The 17,339-nt window shown below is 40.8% G+C and overlaps 2 protein-coding genes across 3 annotated transcripts in view; both read right to left on the bottom strand.

The window, feature by feature from the left end:
- GMDS (GDP-mannose 4,6-dehydratase) overlaps positions 1 to 17,339 on the bottom strand; it is a 539,446-nt gene that overhangs the window by 357,468 nt on the left and 164,639 nt on the right. The gene's annotated exons all lie outside the window — the stretch shown is intronic.
- On the bottom strand, positions 912 to 16,038 carry LOC133375581 (uncharacterized). Its single transcript, XM_061607328.1, has 2 exons — positions 15,526 to 16,038; positions 912 to 1,035 (listed from the first exon to the last, which is right to left on the bottom strand). Exons 1-2 carry the CDS (start codon positions 15,969 to 15,971, stop codon positions 912 to 914), a joined length of 570 nt encoding a protein of 189 aa, XP_061463312.1. The 5' UTR covers positions 15,972 to 16,038.

The following is a 17,339-nucleotide window of genomic DNA, read 5'->3' as shown; positions in this document are numbered from 1 at the left end:
ATATTTAGAAATTTAATGCAAAACAGGCACCAAGCACACACTATTAAGGCAAAAAGGGGTTTTTTGAAACCATAAAACTGCAGAAGTTTATTCATAATGTCAGCCTTCTCCTCCCCTTGATTAATGTAACTCTTAACAACTATGTTGCTTCTTCCGCTGTTTTTGTTCCCCCCCCCACAAACATACTTTTTTTCAGAAGAGGTGAAACACAGAGTTTCTCTTGTTTTTCACCCACCCAGGCACTGCAAAAATCTGAGAACATACTTGATTTTATTTTCTCCCACCTTGCCTCCCTCCCAATCTTCTTCTTCTCCTCCATATACTTGGGTGGGCAGATTCATAGGAAGCCTTGATTTTTAGTATGGCTACCACCAAGCATTTTGCTACTCTCCTGAAGCACATCTGGGCTTTATATCAGCCCTTTAATTAATCCTCAGTGAAAGCCAAGCTATGACATTTTGACTGGGCAGGCTCCAGTTTTGGACAGGTCTTGATTTATTGCGACTGAGTCTCAACCAACTTTGATTTATTTCAGCTTTGGGGAGAAGGGCAGGCAGTGAACAGAAAAAGCACTGTTGGATGCAGATCACATGATGCAAAGAAAGGACCTCTAAACCCCTATGGCCCAAATGACAAACTGTTCAGACAATTGCAATACAAGGCAATGCACCTTAAAAAAACCATGAACATGAATTAGTAAAAGTATCCAAGATAATGATATTAAAACAATACTGCATGCATTTAGCAAAGTTCAAGCTATTTGCCAGAAGTGCCAATGAAGGAAGTCCACATCTTATCGCTAAGAAAACAATAAATCCCCAGTCACTCATTTGACTTAATCATAGCTATCATCTGTATTCAGCAAAATACAGAGAAGCAGAGTTGATGCTTTCCCCAATGAGTTGCTTTCATTAGAGAGGATGTTCTATTGTCTGCCAATCCAGGCTAGTTGGATGTCCTCTTATATCAGGTCTTCCTACATCCCAATCAAATTCTCTTTTGATGATTAAGCAAATAATCAAGGTGCCAATTCTTCTGTTTACAAAGAATAGTATAAAAGTCAACAGAGGGCATTTTTGGTGGTTTTTTAACTTTAAATTTTTATTAATTTCTTAAGACATTATAAAATTCAAGAAAGCATCCTGCTCTCACAGTAGCTAACCATATGTTCAAGCCACAGCTGAGCTTAGCAGCCTTCAAGTTTTGGCTACAAAAGAATATTCTTCCTTGTATTTTCCCATGCCTGACATAATATGATGTCGGGCCCAGGAAATATAGCCATGGTTTGCCCCAAACTGTCTGGCAAGCCAACCTCTGAGGCTTGGTGGGCCTTATTAGGCCAGCAGGTTGGATATTTTCTACCAGTAGAATCTAATGAATCAATTCTGTTGACTATAAGTGGTTGGTCATCTGAGAGGGAGGAGGAAGAATAAAGTGATCAAATAAGTTAAGAGATTGTCAGACATTGCACTGTTAGAGGCAGCTGCGAAGAATCAATCCATCTATTGTTAAGGTAGACATTACACAAGCAATGGCACATGGGAACCGAAAGCTGTGAGAGTGGCAGTAAAATGTATCATTGTATTGTATTCAGGAGTGGCAGTAAAATGTATCATTGTGTTTACTGAGTTGCATTTAATTTCAGCGCAAATGTAATAGAATAAAAATAATATCTGTAAAAATGAGTGAGCAGCCTCTCAGACTGTTTTTGTAGTAAGTTTTCCAAGCTCCACCCTTGAACATATAATTCCTACAGCATTCCTGAGCTAACACACATCTTTACAGCCAACTGTGCTGTATTTAGGATAAAGAATTATAAATGCAACAGCTAATATTGACATAACGGGGAGAATGTTTTAAGTGGCATCATCATAGTCACATAATGCATGAATGAGCCCTTATTAGTATTAGAGCAAATCTAGGAAACCATGTTAATGTTATGGACTGCTTTATCTTACTGTTTTATGCTGCTCAGCTTTGTCATTGAATTTTTATATTTTTGTTCTTTTTATTATTGCATTTGTTAGCGATCTTCGATTGTTTCTAAGAAAGGACGGGTATTTTACAAAATAATAAAAATCTACTTCAAACAATAAAAAGGTAAAGGTGTTCCCGCACTTGTAGTGTGGGTCGTTTCCAACTCTTAGGGTGACGTCTTGAGACGTTTACTAGGCAGACCATATATATGGGGTGAGATTGCCAGTTCTGTCCCCAGCCTTTCTTTACCCCCCAGCATATGCCGGGTACTCATTTTACCGACCACGGATGGATGGAAGGCTGAGTGGACCTCGACCCCTTTTACTGGAGATTCGACTTCCTCCTTTCGTTGGAATCGAACTCCAGCCATGAGCAGAGCTTCGGCTGCGTTACCACCGCTTACCACTCTGTGCCACGGAGAGTGCTTCAAACAATAGATAAAGGGTTTCTTAGCCCTGAATAGGACCAATTCTTGCTGTAGTTGACTAGAAAAAACAAAACAAAAATTCTGCAATAAGCAGCTGGATCTGCCAAAACTAGGAGTTATATTTGTTAATGATACGGAATTAAGAATGAAAACACACACATTCTAAGAGGCCTGCCATTCACTGACTCAGTGGTCATGGAAAAATACATATATTCAAGCATCAATTTCTTTGTTCCCACATCCCCATAAGGGCTGGCTGCTAATATAGGCATGTGTAGATATTACAAAGAGATATTATTAGGGAGTTTTTAATGGAAACCCTTAATTTCTGGAATCAGTCTTGCAATTCTTCAAGACTATATTCTGCATTCACTGAATTAGTTGCTTGGGAACTATGATCAAATTTTAAAAGGCATTTATTTTTCTGCCTCAATACTGTATGGGAGTGTGTCTTCCATATTTACACGGCAGTAGATAATTTACAAAGATCTCTTTTAAAAGTATAATTAATTTCACTTCTTTAAGAAACTATAAAATGTGAACTTGCACATTTATAGAAGACAAAGACACACATAATAACATGCTGAATTTTAGCATCCTATCAGTAACAAATCTCTCAATATTATATATAAATCTCTCCTTATATACCCAGTCGATCACTGCGCTCTGCAGGTGAGGGCCTCCTGCAGATACCATCTTATTAGGTGGTCCATTCTGCCCAACATAAGAAACGGACCTTTAGTGTAGTGGCACCTACCCTTTGGAATTCCCTCCCCTTAATTATTAGACAGGCGCCATCTCTGTCATCTTTGCGGCACCTACTGAAGACCTGCCTCTTTCAACAAGCCTTTTAAGTAGAGACCTTATTCCAGTTTGTGTCTGTGCTGGAATTGCTTTTTAATATGTTTTTAAACCTTTTTAAATATATATATATATATATATATATATATATGTTTTTAAAGCTTTTAAAAATGTTTTTAAAGATGTTTTGTTTTAATATGTTTTTAATGGTTGTTTTGTTTTAATATATTTTAAAGTCTGCTTTTACGATGTGTTAAAGTGTTTTTAGTGCTTTTGTTTGCCACCCTGGACTCATACTGGGAGAAAGGGCAGGATATAAATCTAATAAACAAACAAACAAACAAACAATTATTTATTTATTTATTTATTTATCGCTCCATAGCCAAAGCTCTCTGGACGGTTTACAGCAATTTAAATAATAAATATACAAAGAAGTTAATAACCAACAATTACCTTTCAAGTTATATTACAAATTCCAAAATTTAAATAATTTAATATTGCCATGTCTCAACTAGACAAATATATCAAACTCTGATTTTGAACACTGTATATTAATTTCAATTATATTATATCAAAACCCACTATAGCTAGATAGGATACTGCCTTTTATCATTGGTCTATCTAAGTCAGTATCGATTGGCAGTGCCTCTCCACAGTTTCGGATAGGAGTCTTTACCAACCCTGCCTTGAGATACCAGGGATTGAACCTGGGACCTTCTTCACGAAAAGCATATGCTCTACCACTGAGCTACAGCGCATCCCTGATCATGATGATGATGTGAATATATGGCTCTTTTTGACATCCTATTTTAGCCATTTGTTTCTAAAGTTCTAAGCTTAAGCTGTACTGTTTAAAAACTAAAGCATTAACCACAGATTAAAATTTATCATGGCTCTCATACGTCTTGAGTGTGCATAACAACAAGCAAACCACCTGAAACCTGGATTCTGAAAGTATCTGCTACAGTGCAGGCTACTCAGGTGCACTGGCACCATCATCCTTATAGAAATGTTCATGAAAAAATATAGATTTTCTTTATTTTTAAAACGTTTAGAGCCTTATGCTGTTAAACATAGCAGAGAAAATCTTTTCTAATTGGTGCTCTGTTTTGAATTTCTTAAGAGTTTTAAAATGAGAGCAAGTCTGTCACTGGTTGTCCTGCCATATAACTAGGATCTCATTATGTTTAGCACTATTGTGAATGTGCAAGGTAAAAATGATCTCCTTCTCCTCCCACCCGCAAACACCAGATTTAAATGCAATGGGAATTTTGTGCACAATAGATGCAGTAAGGACAAATGTTTCCTCAGACATTGCAAGTTTGCAGAGCTTTGATTTTCTTAGGTTCATGTATCCTGACGTAATACAGTCACACAAAGCCTGCAAGGCTTTAGAAAAAACATCTGGCTTTGTAGAGCATGTTTAAATAAAATAATCTATACTTATAAAATGTGGGTGATAATTGAACTCTTTAAAATTAATAAATTAAACAGAAAAGAAATATCTATGTCCCCTTTTTATCTTAACCTTAAACTCCTGCAGGTCTCACTGAACAACAAAAAACAATGTAGAAACACTTGCACAGCATACATAATTATTTCTTACTAACACACTACTTCAAAAGAGATAGTATACATACATTTCATGTTTCTTCAAATATGCCACTTCATAATTTATGGGAAATAAGTTTTCTATGCATTCATGCACACTTTAGCAAAAAGACGAGCTGCTGGGGTTATTTGTATTATTTAATGTGCTTTTGGTTAGGAGAAAACCTAACCTGAATATATCTGTACTTTTAGCGGGTATTAAATTCTTTATCTCCTATTCCTCATTGGTATGTGCAGATGTACATGTAGTTAGAAGATGAGGAAGCTGTGAGAGGCGTGTTTTATTCCTGAGAATTCTGTCCCAACATAACCCTTATGAATTATTTATTGTCTTTGGGGCAGGTGGTACCAGCAACCTTACTGCTACTACTCCACCACTAGTGGGAGAAAATAAGCTTACAGTAAATGTGTGTCCACTCTATTGGCCACATCATCTGGCACAAAAACATTTTGTACCAAGTTCAAAAGTACATGCAATACAACATCTTCTTCCAAACACTCTGGGAGGCACAATGGTTAACATTGATTGATTGACTGACTGACCTTACAGCCCACTTTTTGTCAAAAATGACCTCAAAGCAGTTGAGTAGAGCAAGCTGGTCAGAGTGGAGTCATGGAGAATGTGAATTGTACTAAGTGGAGTATGTTGGCAGGTAGATTTTTATGTAACAAATACTTTGTATCTAATGTTCATCTTCTATAATGTATGTTCTGGGATGAGAGAGGGAAGGAAAACATAGCTTTCTAGAAATAGTAAGAACCACCTTGTAGTAATATTGCTTGACAGCAATAAAATTTCTCCACATACTTATCCTGGTAACCAGAGCTGCCAGTCCCCTGAGATAAATTTAAAACCTGCCAAAGACGATCAGTTGGAAAGTTCAGCTGCTCTATCTTTGGATCATTAACATTATTTGTTAGGTCAAGCCACATCCCAGAACACCTATAGCTGAAAATTCAAGCATTTGTTCTAAACTAGAAGTGGCATATCAAGTATACCCTGTAGATTTGGGGAATGTTCTGACACTGTAGAAGAATCACAGTTGTTTCATATACAGTCATGAAGAATGGTTAGTTTATTGATAGGTCATCTTCGTAATAAGGTATAAAATATAAACAACTACAATTTGTCCTATTAAGACATTTATACACTCTATAGAAGTTACTGAATCTGTTGGAACAATTAAAAAACTGTGTGCCCAAATGCATTTATGCAAAAGGGTGTTCTCAGAATATGGATGCAAATACATTCAAATGAAACCGGTGAAGTGTGGACAGATGATTCCACACAAGTATGAGCATTAAGATGCACATTTGGATGCACTGAATTATGCCCATTATACCTATGCCATCATGTAATACCCCCAAAGATGCTTGATTACGTATGACTCCTTAGCTGAATCAGGTAATTAGATTCTAGGGGAAAAACTTTTGATTACTAACATATTATGCAACAGAAACCCTTGTGGAACCCTAAGTTTAACACAATTTATTATGATATAAGAGCTGTGGGAGAAATTAAATTTGGTTCACATTTAAAGCCAGATTTGTCACATCTGCACTTTCCAAAACAATATGAGAACTGAAACTTTTGCAATGTAGTTCTCCAATCAGTATTTACAAAAATGCATATACTGTGGGAAATGTGCATAATATATTAGTGAAAATAACATACAAAAAGCATTATATTAGGAGAAATTGCTTGCAAATGTGTACGTTTGCATCCAAAAATGTGCTTTTTAGGAGAAATTTGAACTAAAATGCTGAAGAATTTTCATGAGGATTTTTTTGGGGGGGAATTGCAAACTGCTGCAGAACACAGCAGGTAAGGTCTCCTTACCATAGGGCCTTATGAAACGAACAGTTCAACTATTTAAACTGATAAAACAAATTGAACCACAATAGGGTTTTTAATAATAATCATAATAAAGGGCAGAACCAACAGCATCTTAAACTCTGATTTAGTTTTAAATTACCTGCTATTTTCACTGGTTCACTGATAAACAAAACCATAACTTAAACAATGATTATGTTGTAATATATAATGTTGATCCAAAAAATTATATTTTGCCCAATATAAGAAATAAGTTGTTTGTTAGTGCATTCTAGTTAATAATGATATAATAAGTAAATATCCAAAATATGACAATAATTCTTATTTTCTCAACTGGGAAACTTTATACTTGAAATAAATACTAAGTCTTACTATTCAATCACTCCAGACCACCAGTGTTACAAAACCACTTAGAAAACCATGAGAATGGCCTTGATAATAATACCCATATAGTTATTGACACACAGGAAACGAAACCATATGGTTTTGCTGAGGAAAGTATTTTTATTTTTGTTTTATAACCCCTGCAGCACACAACAAATACAACAACCTTTTTAAAATTGCAGAAATACTGAAACAGATCTTTTGTTTTGTTTTAAATTCTATTATTCACATCTGGGAGAATAACACAAGAAAACTAACATGGTACAGTAGCTATGAAACAGATGAGCATAATTTTCTTGAAGAAAAGGAGGCTATTAGTAACACTTGCTTATACACACCTCTATAGTGCTTTGGAAATGAATACCATATGCGTTGTGTTAGACAGAGCTCCTACATATTATCATTAAAACCACTTTCTTGCCTCAATTACGTACTTTCAAATACAGAATCTATTCATGTCTGAAATAACTATGGCCTACATTCTTCTTCTTTTCCTGTCTTATTGCCAATCACTCACACACATCCCACATACAAGAGAGTGGCTCCAATAAGCAATGCATACTTTTTCTTTATATTCTGATGGAAAAAAAAGGCGAACCTTTGCCCTGCACACCATTTTCATTGCCTCACACAATAGAACCTTCCCTTTTTCTCAGGTGGCACAGAGCCAGAAGTCACATATATGACTATTTTTTTTATGAGGACATGAATGATAAAGTTGCATTCCAGTGTAAGAAGGGAGGAGGAGGACTTCACTAATCTCTTGTACTATAATTCTTGTTTGCCAGAATGTTGCTGGCATGCAAACTGGGAAACTGTTTGTCTGAATGTGGTGCCCCAGCTAGACCAGGCCTCACCTGACTGCTTCTCCACGTTCTTGCATCTGTATCTAACCAGCCCATTTCCTTTCCTGCCTGACATCTGCCTGCATCATTCAGACAGATGCCTCAGTTTTGATCTGACCAATGAATTATAGCTTTAGACTACCCTTTCTGCATGCCACTTTGAACCTCTGGCCAACAGCTCTTGGATATCCCTAAGAACTTCAGCTCCTGGTCATGCAGATACTCAGCCTGAAAAGAAAAGCTCACAGCAGCCTCTATAACATCAGAGGTAGAAATAAAATCCATGGATGTAGTTAGGAAGCCCACTTAAAAATTAAATGACTCTCTCTTCAACCCTTCTGTTTTAAAATAAAATAAATAAATCTGGGATTGAAGGACATAACCAGTAGTGTAGTGGCAAATTCATAAGTGCAGTATCTCTTCATCATAGTTACACCACACACCCTTACAGCCACAACTTTTTTCCACTTTCCCTCATCTCCTTTGCTCTCTATGTCGTCTCCGAGCCTACACTCCACTACAACAAATTTTCCTAGGATCCAATCAGCGTGAAAGGGGAGGCAGAGTGTTAGCTATTGAGAAGAGCCTTCTCAGTGGCTGACTCACCTCCTTTCACTCCGACTGGCCAATCAGCATGAATGGACAAGGACTCTTCTCAGTGGCTAACATGCTCCCCTTTCATACTAACTGGTTCATACATAGGGACCTGGCTGGGACCCTGCTCCCCCAAAAGTACGTGGTCTACAACACCCCCCGCCTGCAATGACTACACGCCTGGAAATAACACTTCACAGGCAACAACACTAACCTGTATTCAGAATAGCATGAACAGAATTCCACTCACATTAACAGGGATTCCCCAATACTTCCTCCCCACTGTAGCTGCTACGTCCACCAAAAAGTCACTTCACTGGGTTGGGGAGCCCTCGAACTATGTGAATTCTGATACATGGGGAAATTAGTGGAAACTGGGCTAAGGCATCATACATGATTAGAAATTCCATTCTTGCAAGCTGTGTCCACCCAATTTTCTGAGCGTTTCCCCTTGACACGGCAGCTCCCCAAGTCCCATGCCTGGTCATTAAGGACATAAGAGCTTGCTGGATCATGCCAATGGACCATCTAAACCAGGATCCTGTTCTCATAGTAGCCAACCAGATGCCTCTGAGAAGCCCACAAGCAGGACCAGAGTGCAACAGCACTCTCCTCACTTGTGATTCCCAGCAACTGGCATTCAGAGGCATACTGCCTCCGACAGTGGAGATGGAACATAGCCATTGTGACTGGTAGCCACTGGTAGCCTTATCCTCTGTGAATTTGTCTAATAGTTTTTTAAGGCCATCCAGGTTGGTGGCAATCACCTCTTCTTTGGGGAGCAAATTCCAGAGTTTAACTATGCAGTATGTGAAGAAGTACTTTCTTTTGTTTGTCCTGAATCTTCCAACATTCAGCTTCAAGTTCAAGTGTCATGATACAGGGAGAAGAACTTTTCTCTATCCACTTTCTCCCCACCATGCATAATTTTATACATCTCTATCATGTCTCTCTCGTCTTACTCACACTTCTCTAAACTAAAATGCCCCAAATGTTGTAATTGTTCATCACAGGGGTATTGCTCCACCCCCTTGGTAATTTTGGTTGCTCTCTTCTGAATTTTTCCCAGCTCTACAATATCCTTTCTGAGGTGAAATGACCAGAACAGTACACAATATTCCAAGTGTGGTTGCACCAATGCCATTGTATAATGCCTTTATGATAGTGCCTGTTTTATTTTCAGTCTTTTTCTTACTGATCCCTAGCTCAGAATTTGTGCTAGGGATTTATGCACAGAATTTTTCACAGCTGCCATACATTGGGTTGACATCTTAAAGCTATCCACTACAGCTCCAAGGTGTTGACTTGCTGCCAGTTCAGACTCCATGAGTGTATATGTGAAATAATTTTTTTTCCCTCCAATGTGCATTCCGGAGGGTCCCTACTCCTCAGAAGTGGAGTGGCTTTTTGGGGAAGAAGGGGCAGGGGACTGCAATGGGAAGAACCAACTGTAGAACCTCCATTTTGCAAGTGGAGTTCTCCTTGTGCTATTCTAGATCCAAACCCATAATCTGAAAAGTTCAAATGTGGGAATATATAGATTAACCATAAAACCAATGGTTATTCGGGTTTAATCAAGAAAAAGAATGACAGGGGACATTGTATCTCAAGTCATTTTGGCTCTGGTGTGTTACTGTAAGTAGGAAATTAGAAGGCAAATACTAAATATGGCCTTTTTGTCTAACAATGTTTGATAATTCTGTAATTTCTCATACTTCCGTCACTGTCCTAAAGATAACTATTGAAATTTTGGTACTATATTCAATTTATTATCTATTTGGCAATATACAAATCTTAATTAATTAGAAGGGAGATAATTAAACAACTAAATGGCCAGCCCTATATTTTAAGAATGTATATTATTATTATTATTATTATTATTATTATTATTATTATTATTATTAACATTTGTATACCGCCCCATAGCCAAAGCTCTCTGGGCGGTTTTCACTTTCTTCCTTCATGTTATTCCTTTTTTTTTAAGGCTTTATTTTAAGTTATGCTACATGACTAGGAAAATAAGAATCAAACATAATTTGGCCACTCAGTGAATAGTGATATTTTATTAAGTGATGTAGGGAACTATTCAAAAAAGTAATTTGATACTTCAAAACAGCAAGGCCAATGACCAAGTATGAGGGAGTTGTCATTCAGCAACATCTGGAGGGCCACGTGCTATCTAACTTTGCTCTAGATAATTGCTATATTCAGGAACTGTTAATTTTAACTGTGGTTTATCTGAAAAAGCTAGGAGTGCAAATTGTGATCTGAAATTGGCTTGCTCAGAAAAGCCACAGTTAAAATAGGATAAATGACATAGGATAGGATAAACGACAAGCTGAAAATGGTAAAGGATGCTTCCAATTTCTTTGTGGCTATGATGGAGGATGACAGGGGACCACAGGGGCCTGAGGCTTGTTCATGCAGTATGAAACCATTGTTTAGAGTTACTGCTGAACACAGACACTGTACTATGGATATTAATTAATAACATAGAAAGCATAGAAAGAACGGGCAAGGAGATAAATGGAGGTGATATTGCATAGGAGAATAAAAGACGCAAAGCTGATCATCTGAAGCATATGATAATAAATGAGGAACGTAGAAACGTCAAAACAATTGCTCACAATCTGAGAGGTCATCAGTTTGTCAAGAGAAAATAGGTATGTTTCTATAACGATACTGAAGATATCATTTGCTGAAATAATTTTACATATTGCTATCACGGAAGGCTTGGGGGGCACACTAGTCAGGAAGCTAGACAGGGGCTTTTTAGCATGTGCTTTTAAATTGCTTTTTAAAAATGTGTTTCAAATTTGTATATTTGTTTTTAATGTTTTTAATTGTTGTAAACCGCCCAGAGAGCTTCGGCTATGGGGCGGTAGACAAACGCAGTAAATAAATAAATAACTTTATAATCTCTTTTAAACAAGAACAGAACAGCCAACAGGAAATCCTGACTCCACCCAGAAACAATGGGCAGAGCAATCCAAATCATGGGAAGACGGTGGGTGGATGGTGAAGGAGGAGCTGGTGGGAAGTTCCACGGCATCCACTCCCCATTCGGGAGCTGCTGGGCTGGCTAAATGCCACACACAGGGGCTAGAAAAGCAGAAGCCAGCTCCCATGAACACCCCTACTGTGGAGTAGGCACTACCCACTGATTGACGTGGAAATAATTTTACTCCACCAACCTATTAGCCAGTGGAAAACTTACGTGGATTGGGACCTATGAGAGCGCTTCAAACACGAGGAGGATGCCATGGAAATCCCTCACCTTGGCTCCTCCTCTACCATGCCCCCAGAATGCCCCATTTTGGGGCCTTCTGCTGGCTTTCCGTCTGCTAAGCTGGGCTTTCCTGGCAGACCTCTGGCTGAGCCAGCAGGGTCCTGGTGGTGCTGTGGCTCAGCCAGAACAAGGGGCTTCTTCTGGCAGAGCCCAGCGGTGCTGGGAGCCTGCCTGCTCATCCAGGGGTCCACCACATCCAATTCCCCCCAGCTATGCACAAATACAAGTTGGATTGCACCCTAAGTCCAGGGCCATGTAGTAACAAACCTATGTAATGATACTAACCATGCAATGACAAGTTCTTAACATACATTTGTTTTAAAATTGTGGAAAAATGAAACCAATGTAGTTGTTTTAGATTGTGACTAAGAATGGAAACTAAATGAGACTGTAGAAGATGCTCAATGTCTACTTTGCCACACTCTTCACAAAACAAGGTAGTCTATCACCACATAAGTCAAAAACATGTGACTAGTCTGGCATGTGAACCATTCCTAATGCTTTTCCCACATCAGCTTTTCAATAAGACTGCATATTTGCAAATGATCTCATTACAACCAGAAATAAACATGTCTTCAAATTCTACTCTTTCATGATTTTTGCCATTATCAGTATTTTAGCTGTTGAGAAATAAAAAGTTGATAATGGATTGATAACTACTTTCTCACTGCTCCAAGTTAAAATATTTGTGGGAATCAATATTAATTTGAAATAAGGTTCTCCTGGGGGTATACAAGAATATTTGTAACATGTCTTGGTATTTTTCAACATTGTATAGGAATGAATCATTGACTACTAAGTGCTTAGCGTTGCACTCATATCTAACAGATGGTTTACTGTACTGCACTATACCAAATAAAAAGAAATAAATCATCTTCGCAGAACAAAACAAGACACAGAAGATTCATATATCAAGCACTGCTGATACACCACTTATTTCTATATCCCCACCCACAGTGGTACTGACTGTCATCCAAAATATAATCTAACTACACTTACACACAGCCATGATGTATACCTGTTTGTATCATGCGTAATATAAAAATGTTATAAATTACTTTTAACAAGCAGATTAATTGATAAGCAGATATTGCTCATTCAGATGGTAATGCAAATAGATCAGTCATTTTTATTAGTATTTTAACAGTACAATATTATCTAAGCATCAAAGATGGCTTTCAACAGAAAGTACTATTTTTCAAATAAATACAACATTCAATTTACTGCATCTTTCTTTCTGTATACACATACTCCAATTATATAGAAACATGTTCCTGTGATTGTGTCAGGCCCAGGATGTGACTCAGGAACCAGACCGATTGTAGTTAATTCGTGTTTTATTAGGGTAATGTCCAAACAAAGACTGCGTTTTCTCATGAAGCAATACAGGGATACAGGTCCTGCGGCATTGGGAGAAAGTTGACAGAGCAAGGGACTTCTTCCCGCCTGTTCTTTAAGAAGGGGCCAAACGGGCGTGCAATCTTTCGCTCCTCCTTAACTGCCCCTCAGGTACTGCCCGCCTTCCCCCCTTCTCTCCTGTCTTTTCAGCTGTCTGCGTGTGCGCGGTGAGGGGGGAAGCATCACCTCCTCCTCTTCTGAAGTTTCCGATTCCAGGATGGGGGATAGGGGAGGGGCTGATGGTAAACTGCCTCCCCGCTTTTCGGCTGTGAGCAGCCCTCCCTCTTCCCCCTCTTGCTCTGAGCCTGAAAGAGGGGGAGGCGTGAGAATGTCCAGGGAGGGCTCAGGCTCCCCGTTGCTAAGCGACCTTATCACTGGCAGTTCCTCTGTTTCGTCTTTGCTCCAAAGGGGGGAAGTTCCTCCCCCTTCCCTCTGCCATCCATCCGAATACTCTTCTCCCAACTCTCCGGGATCCAGCTCCCCGGGATTGGGACCCCAGCTCTGCCTTCCGACACCATCCCCCCTCCCAGGCTGTGCCCCCCTCCCCTTGTCTGGCTTGGGACGGTGGGGAAAACGTTGATGGAAAAGTTTTACCAATTCTGGAGCATGCACATCAGCTGCATCTTCCCATGATCTGTCAGCCACCCCATAGCCTTTCCAGTGAATCAAGTACTGCAGCTTGTGGCGTCTGATCCTGGAATCTAAGATCTCCTCAACTTCAAACTCAAGCTGCTCATTTACCAGGAGTGGAGCTCTGGGAGCTTCCTCCGGCCCTAACTCACTGGGAGGGGCGGCTTTCGTTAAGAGGGATCGATGGAACACAGGATGTATTTTAAACGTGTCAGGCAGCTTCAGTCGGTACACCACGGGATTGATTTGAGTTTCTATTTCGAAAGGACCCACCCTCTTGTCTTGTAATTTTCTACATTTGCCCGGCATCTGGAGGAAGCGGGTGGACAGCCATACCTGGTCTCCCGGTTGAAGGGGGGGGCCCTCCTTCCTGTGCAGGTCAGCAACTCGCTTGTACTCCGTTTTGGCTTCGTTTAACTGCTGTTTCAGTGTCTGTTGCGCCGCTTGCAATTCCTTAAGGAAGTTCTCAGCTGCCGGTACCAGCATTCCTTCTGAGCTGCTTGGAAAGACTTTAGGATGGAATCCATAATTAGCGAAGAACGGGGTTTGTTGAGTGCTGGAGTGCAGAGAATTGTTGTAGGCGAACTCTGCAAAATGCAAATATGATACCCAGTCAGTCTGTTGATAGGACACATAACTTCGTAAATATCTTTCCAAAACGGCGTTCAAGCGTTCCGTCTGCCCATCTGTCTGGGGGTGATGGGCGGAGGAGAGTTTTAATTCCGTCTGCAACTGTTTCCACATTGCTCTCCAAAATTTGGCTGTGAACTGAGTTCCTCGGTCTGAGACTACGCTGTTTGGCAATCCATGCAGCCGGTAGACTTCTTTTATGAATAACTTGGCCGTTTCTTTAGCCTCTAAGGCCCCTGCACAAGGAAGAAAGTGTGCCATTTTGGTAAGTAGATCCACCACTACTAAGATGGCTGTCATTCCTTGGGACTTGGGTAGATCAGTTATAAAATCCATGGAGAGGTCCTTCCAGGGTTCGTGTGGGACAGGCAACGGTTGTAACAGTCCTGCTGGTGTCCCTGTTTGTGTTTTTGTCCGCAGACAGACAGAGCAGGACTTTACATAACTCTCAATATCCCGATGCATTTTAGGCCACCAGAAGTCCTTGGCCACGTTCTGAATGGTCTTGTAAATCCCAAAGTGTCCCGCTGTGATGGAATCATGACACTGGCGTAGGATTCTGAGCCTTAATTCCCTTTCTGGCACATATCTGGCGGTTTTGAACCATAACAGTCCATTTCTCCAGTGAAAGGTTACTTCTGAGTCTTGACCTTGTCCCGTCACCTGCTGATATTTTAGCATGTCTGCATCTTCTTCTTGTGCCTTTTTGAGTTCCTCTTCCCATGAAGGCTGGCATACTCCCAACGTTAATTTCTCTGGCGGGATTACGTACTGAGGCTGGTCCTCGGATTCACTTTCTTTGTATTGTGGCTGTCTGGATAAGGCATCCGCTCTCTGGTTTTTGGCTTGGGCATGGTAAGTAATCTGGAAGTTAAACCTAGTGAAGAACTGGGACCATCTTATCTGTCTCTGGTTCAGCTTTCTGGCTGTTTGGAGGCTTTCAAGATTCTTGTGGTCGGAGCGCACTTCAATTCGATGAGAGGTCCCCTCTAGGTATTGTCTCCAGTTTTCAAAAGAGTCCTTGATGGCCAGCAGCTCCTTCTCCCAAACTGTGTAGTTCTTCTCTGCAGGCTTTAACTTCCGAGAGAAGTACGCACAGGGGTGCAGCTCCTTCCCTTCTTGGTCTATTTGAAGCAGGACCCCCCCAATGGCAAAATCTGAAGTATCTGCTTCCACTACGAAAGGGCAGTTCGGATCAGCAAAGCGCAGAATGGGCTCAGTAGCAAACCTTCTCTTCAGCTCCTCAAAGGCCTCGGTGGCGTTCTCTGTCCATTGAAACTTCTTCTTCCCCCTTAAGCAGTCAGTCAGAGGAGCTGTTAATTTGGAAAACCCTGGAATGAACTTTCTGTAATAATTGGCAAACCCCAAAAACCGTTGTACATCCTTTTTGGTGACAGGTTGGCCCCAGTCCAATATGCAGCTTACTTTCCCTGGGTCCATCTCCACGCCTTCCGCTGAGATTCGATATCCAAGGAAGTCTAGAGACTTGAGGTCAAATCCACATTTCTCTAATTTAGCATACAGGTGATTTTCTCTCAGTCTCTTCAACATCGTCTTCACATGCTGGTCGTGGTCTTCCTGGTTCTTTGAGAACACCAGGATATCATCTAAGTAACAGATTACATACGTGTCCAACAAGTCTCTAAACACGTCGTTCATGAATTTTTGAAAAATTCCTGAACTTCCACAAAGCCCGAACGACATGACCAGGTATTCATACTGTCCGTAAGCGGTCAAGAATCCTGTTTTCCATTCATCTCCCTCCTTCATTCTGATCAGATTGTACGCTCCTCTCAAATCCAACTTCGTGAAGATTTTTGCAGAGCGCAGTCGGTCCAGCAACTCTGAGATCAGGGGCAGCGGGTAGCTGTTGGGGATGGTGATCTGGTTCAATGCGCGATAGTCGTTACAGGGTCTGAGTTCCCCCCCTTCTTTTTCACAAACAATAGTGGCGCTCCAGCAGGGGATTGTGAGGGGCGTATGAATCCTCGCCTCAGGTTTTTATCCAGGAATTCCTTCAGGGCCTCCCTCTCATTCTCTGTGAGAGAGTAGATTCTCCCTGATGGGATGCTGGCTCCTGGCACGAGATCAATCGCACAGTCGTAAGGGCGGTGGGGGGTAAAGTCTCTGCCTCTTTTTCATCAAACACATCTTTGAATTCTTCATACTTTGGCGGCAGGGTCACTTGCTCGATCTCTTGCACTGCCCCCGCTAAGGTGTTCTTGATTCCTTCAGGTTGACAGTTCTCCTGGCAATACTGTGAGGTGAACCACACCACCGCCTCCTTCCAACTTATTGTGGGTTCATGATTTGCTAGCCAGGGCATTCCCAGAATCACCTCAAAGTTCAAGAGATCTGACACGTATAGCGAAATGAACTCTTCATGCCCAGGGATTTGAAGTTTCACTTCCTCCGTGGCTTGTGTCACCCCTCCTGACTTCAGGGGTCTCCCATCGACAGTCTCCACAGCTAGGGGAGCGTCCAGTTTCCACCGGGAAATTCCATGACGCTTGACTAACTTTGCATCAATAAAATTTGTGGAGGCTCCACTGTCAATTAAGGCAGTGGAATTAAACACCACTCCTCTGGAAGTTGTAATCCGAATAGGCAAGACCAACACCCCCTTTGAGGGAGGTTGGATCGTTGGGGGGCCTTTATACAACGCTGTCCCCAGTCCACCGGCCTGCACGTGGACTGGGTGTTCTAGTTTCCCGACGGCTCAACTTTCCCCCCTTTCAGTCCACAGTCTCTGGCCACATGGCCCGGCTTTGAACAATAAAAGCATAAACGTTCCCGGCGGCGTCTTTCCTTTTCTTCTTCCGACAGTCTTGGCCTAGCCCCTTCCTGTCCCTCAGTTGCATTACCTGTCATCCCTGCAGTGGGAAGGGTCTTGTTGCGGGATGCCGAGGCTGAGTATCT

This window comes from Rhineura floridana, chromosome 1 (genome assembly GCF_030035675.1).
Source record: "Rhineura floridana isolate rRhiFlo1 chromosome 1, rRhiFlo1.hap2, whole genome shotgun sequence".
In the NCBI taxonomy this organism is placed as follows: Eukaryota; Metazoa; Chordata; class Lepidosauria; order Squamata; family Rhineuridae; genus Rhineura; species Rhineura floridana.
The sequence above is the reverse complement of the archived record's forward strand: the minus strand, read 5'-3'. Positions and strand labels throughout refer to the sequence as shown.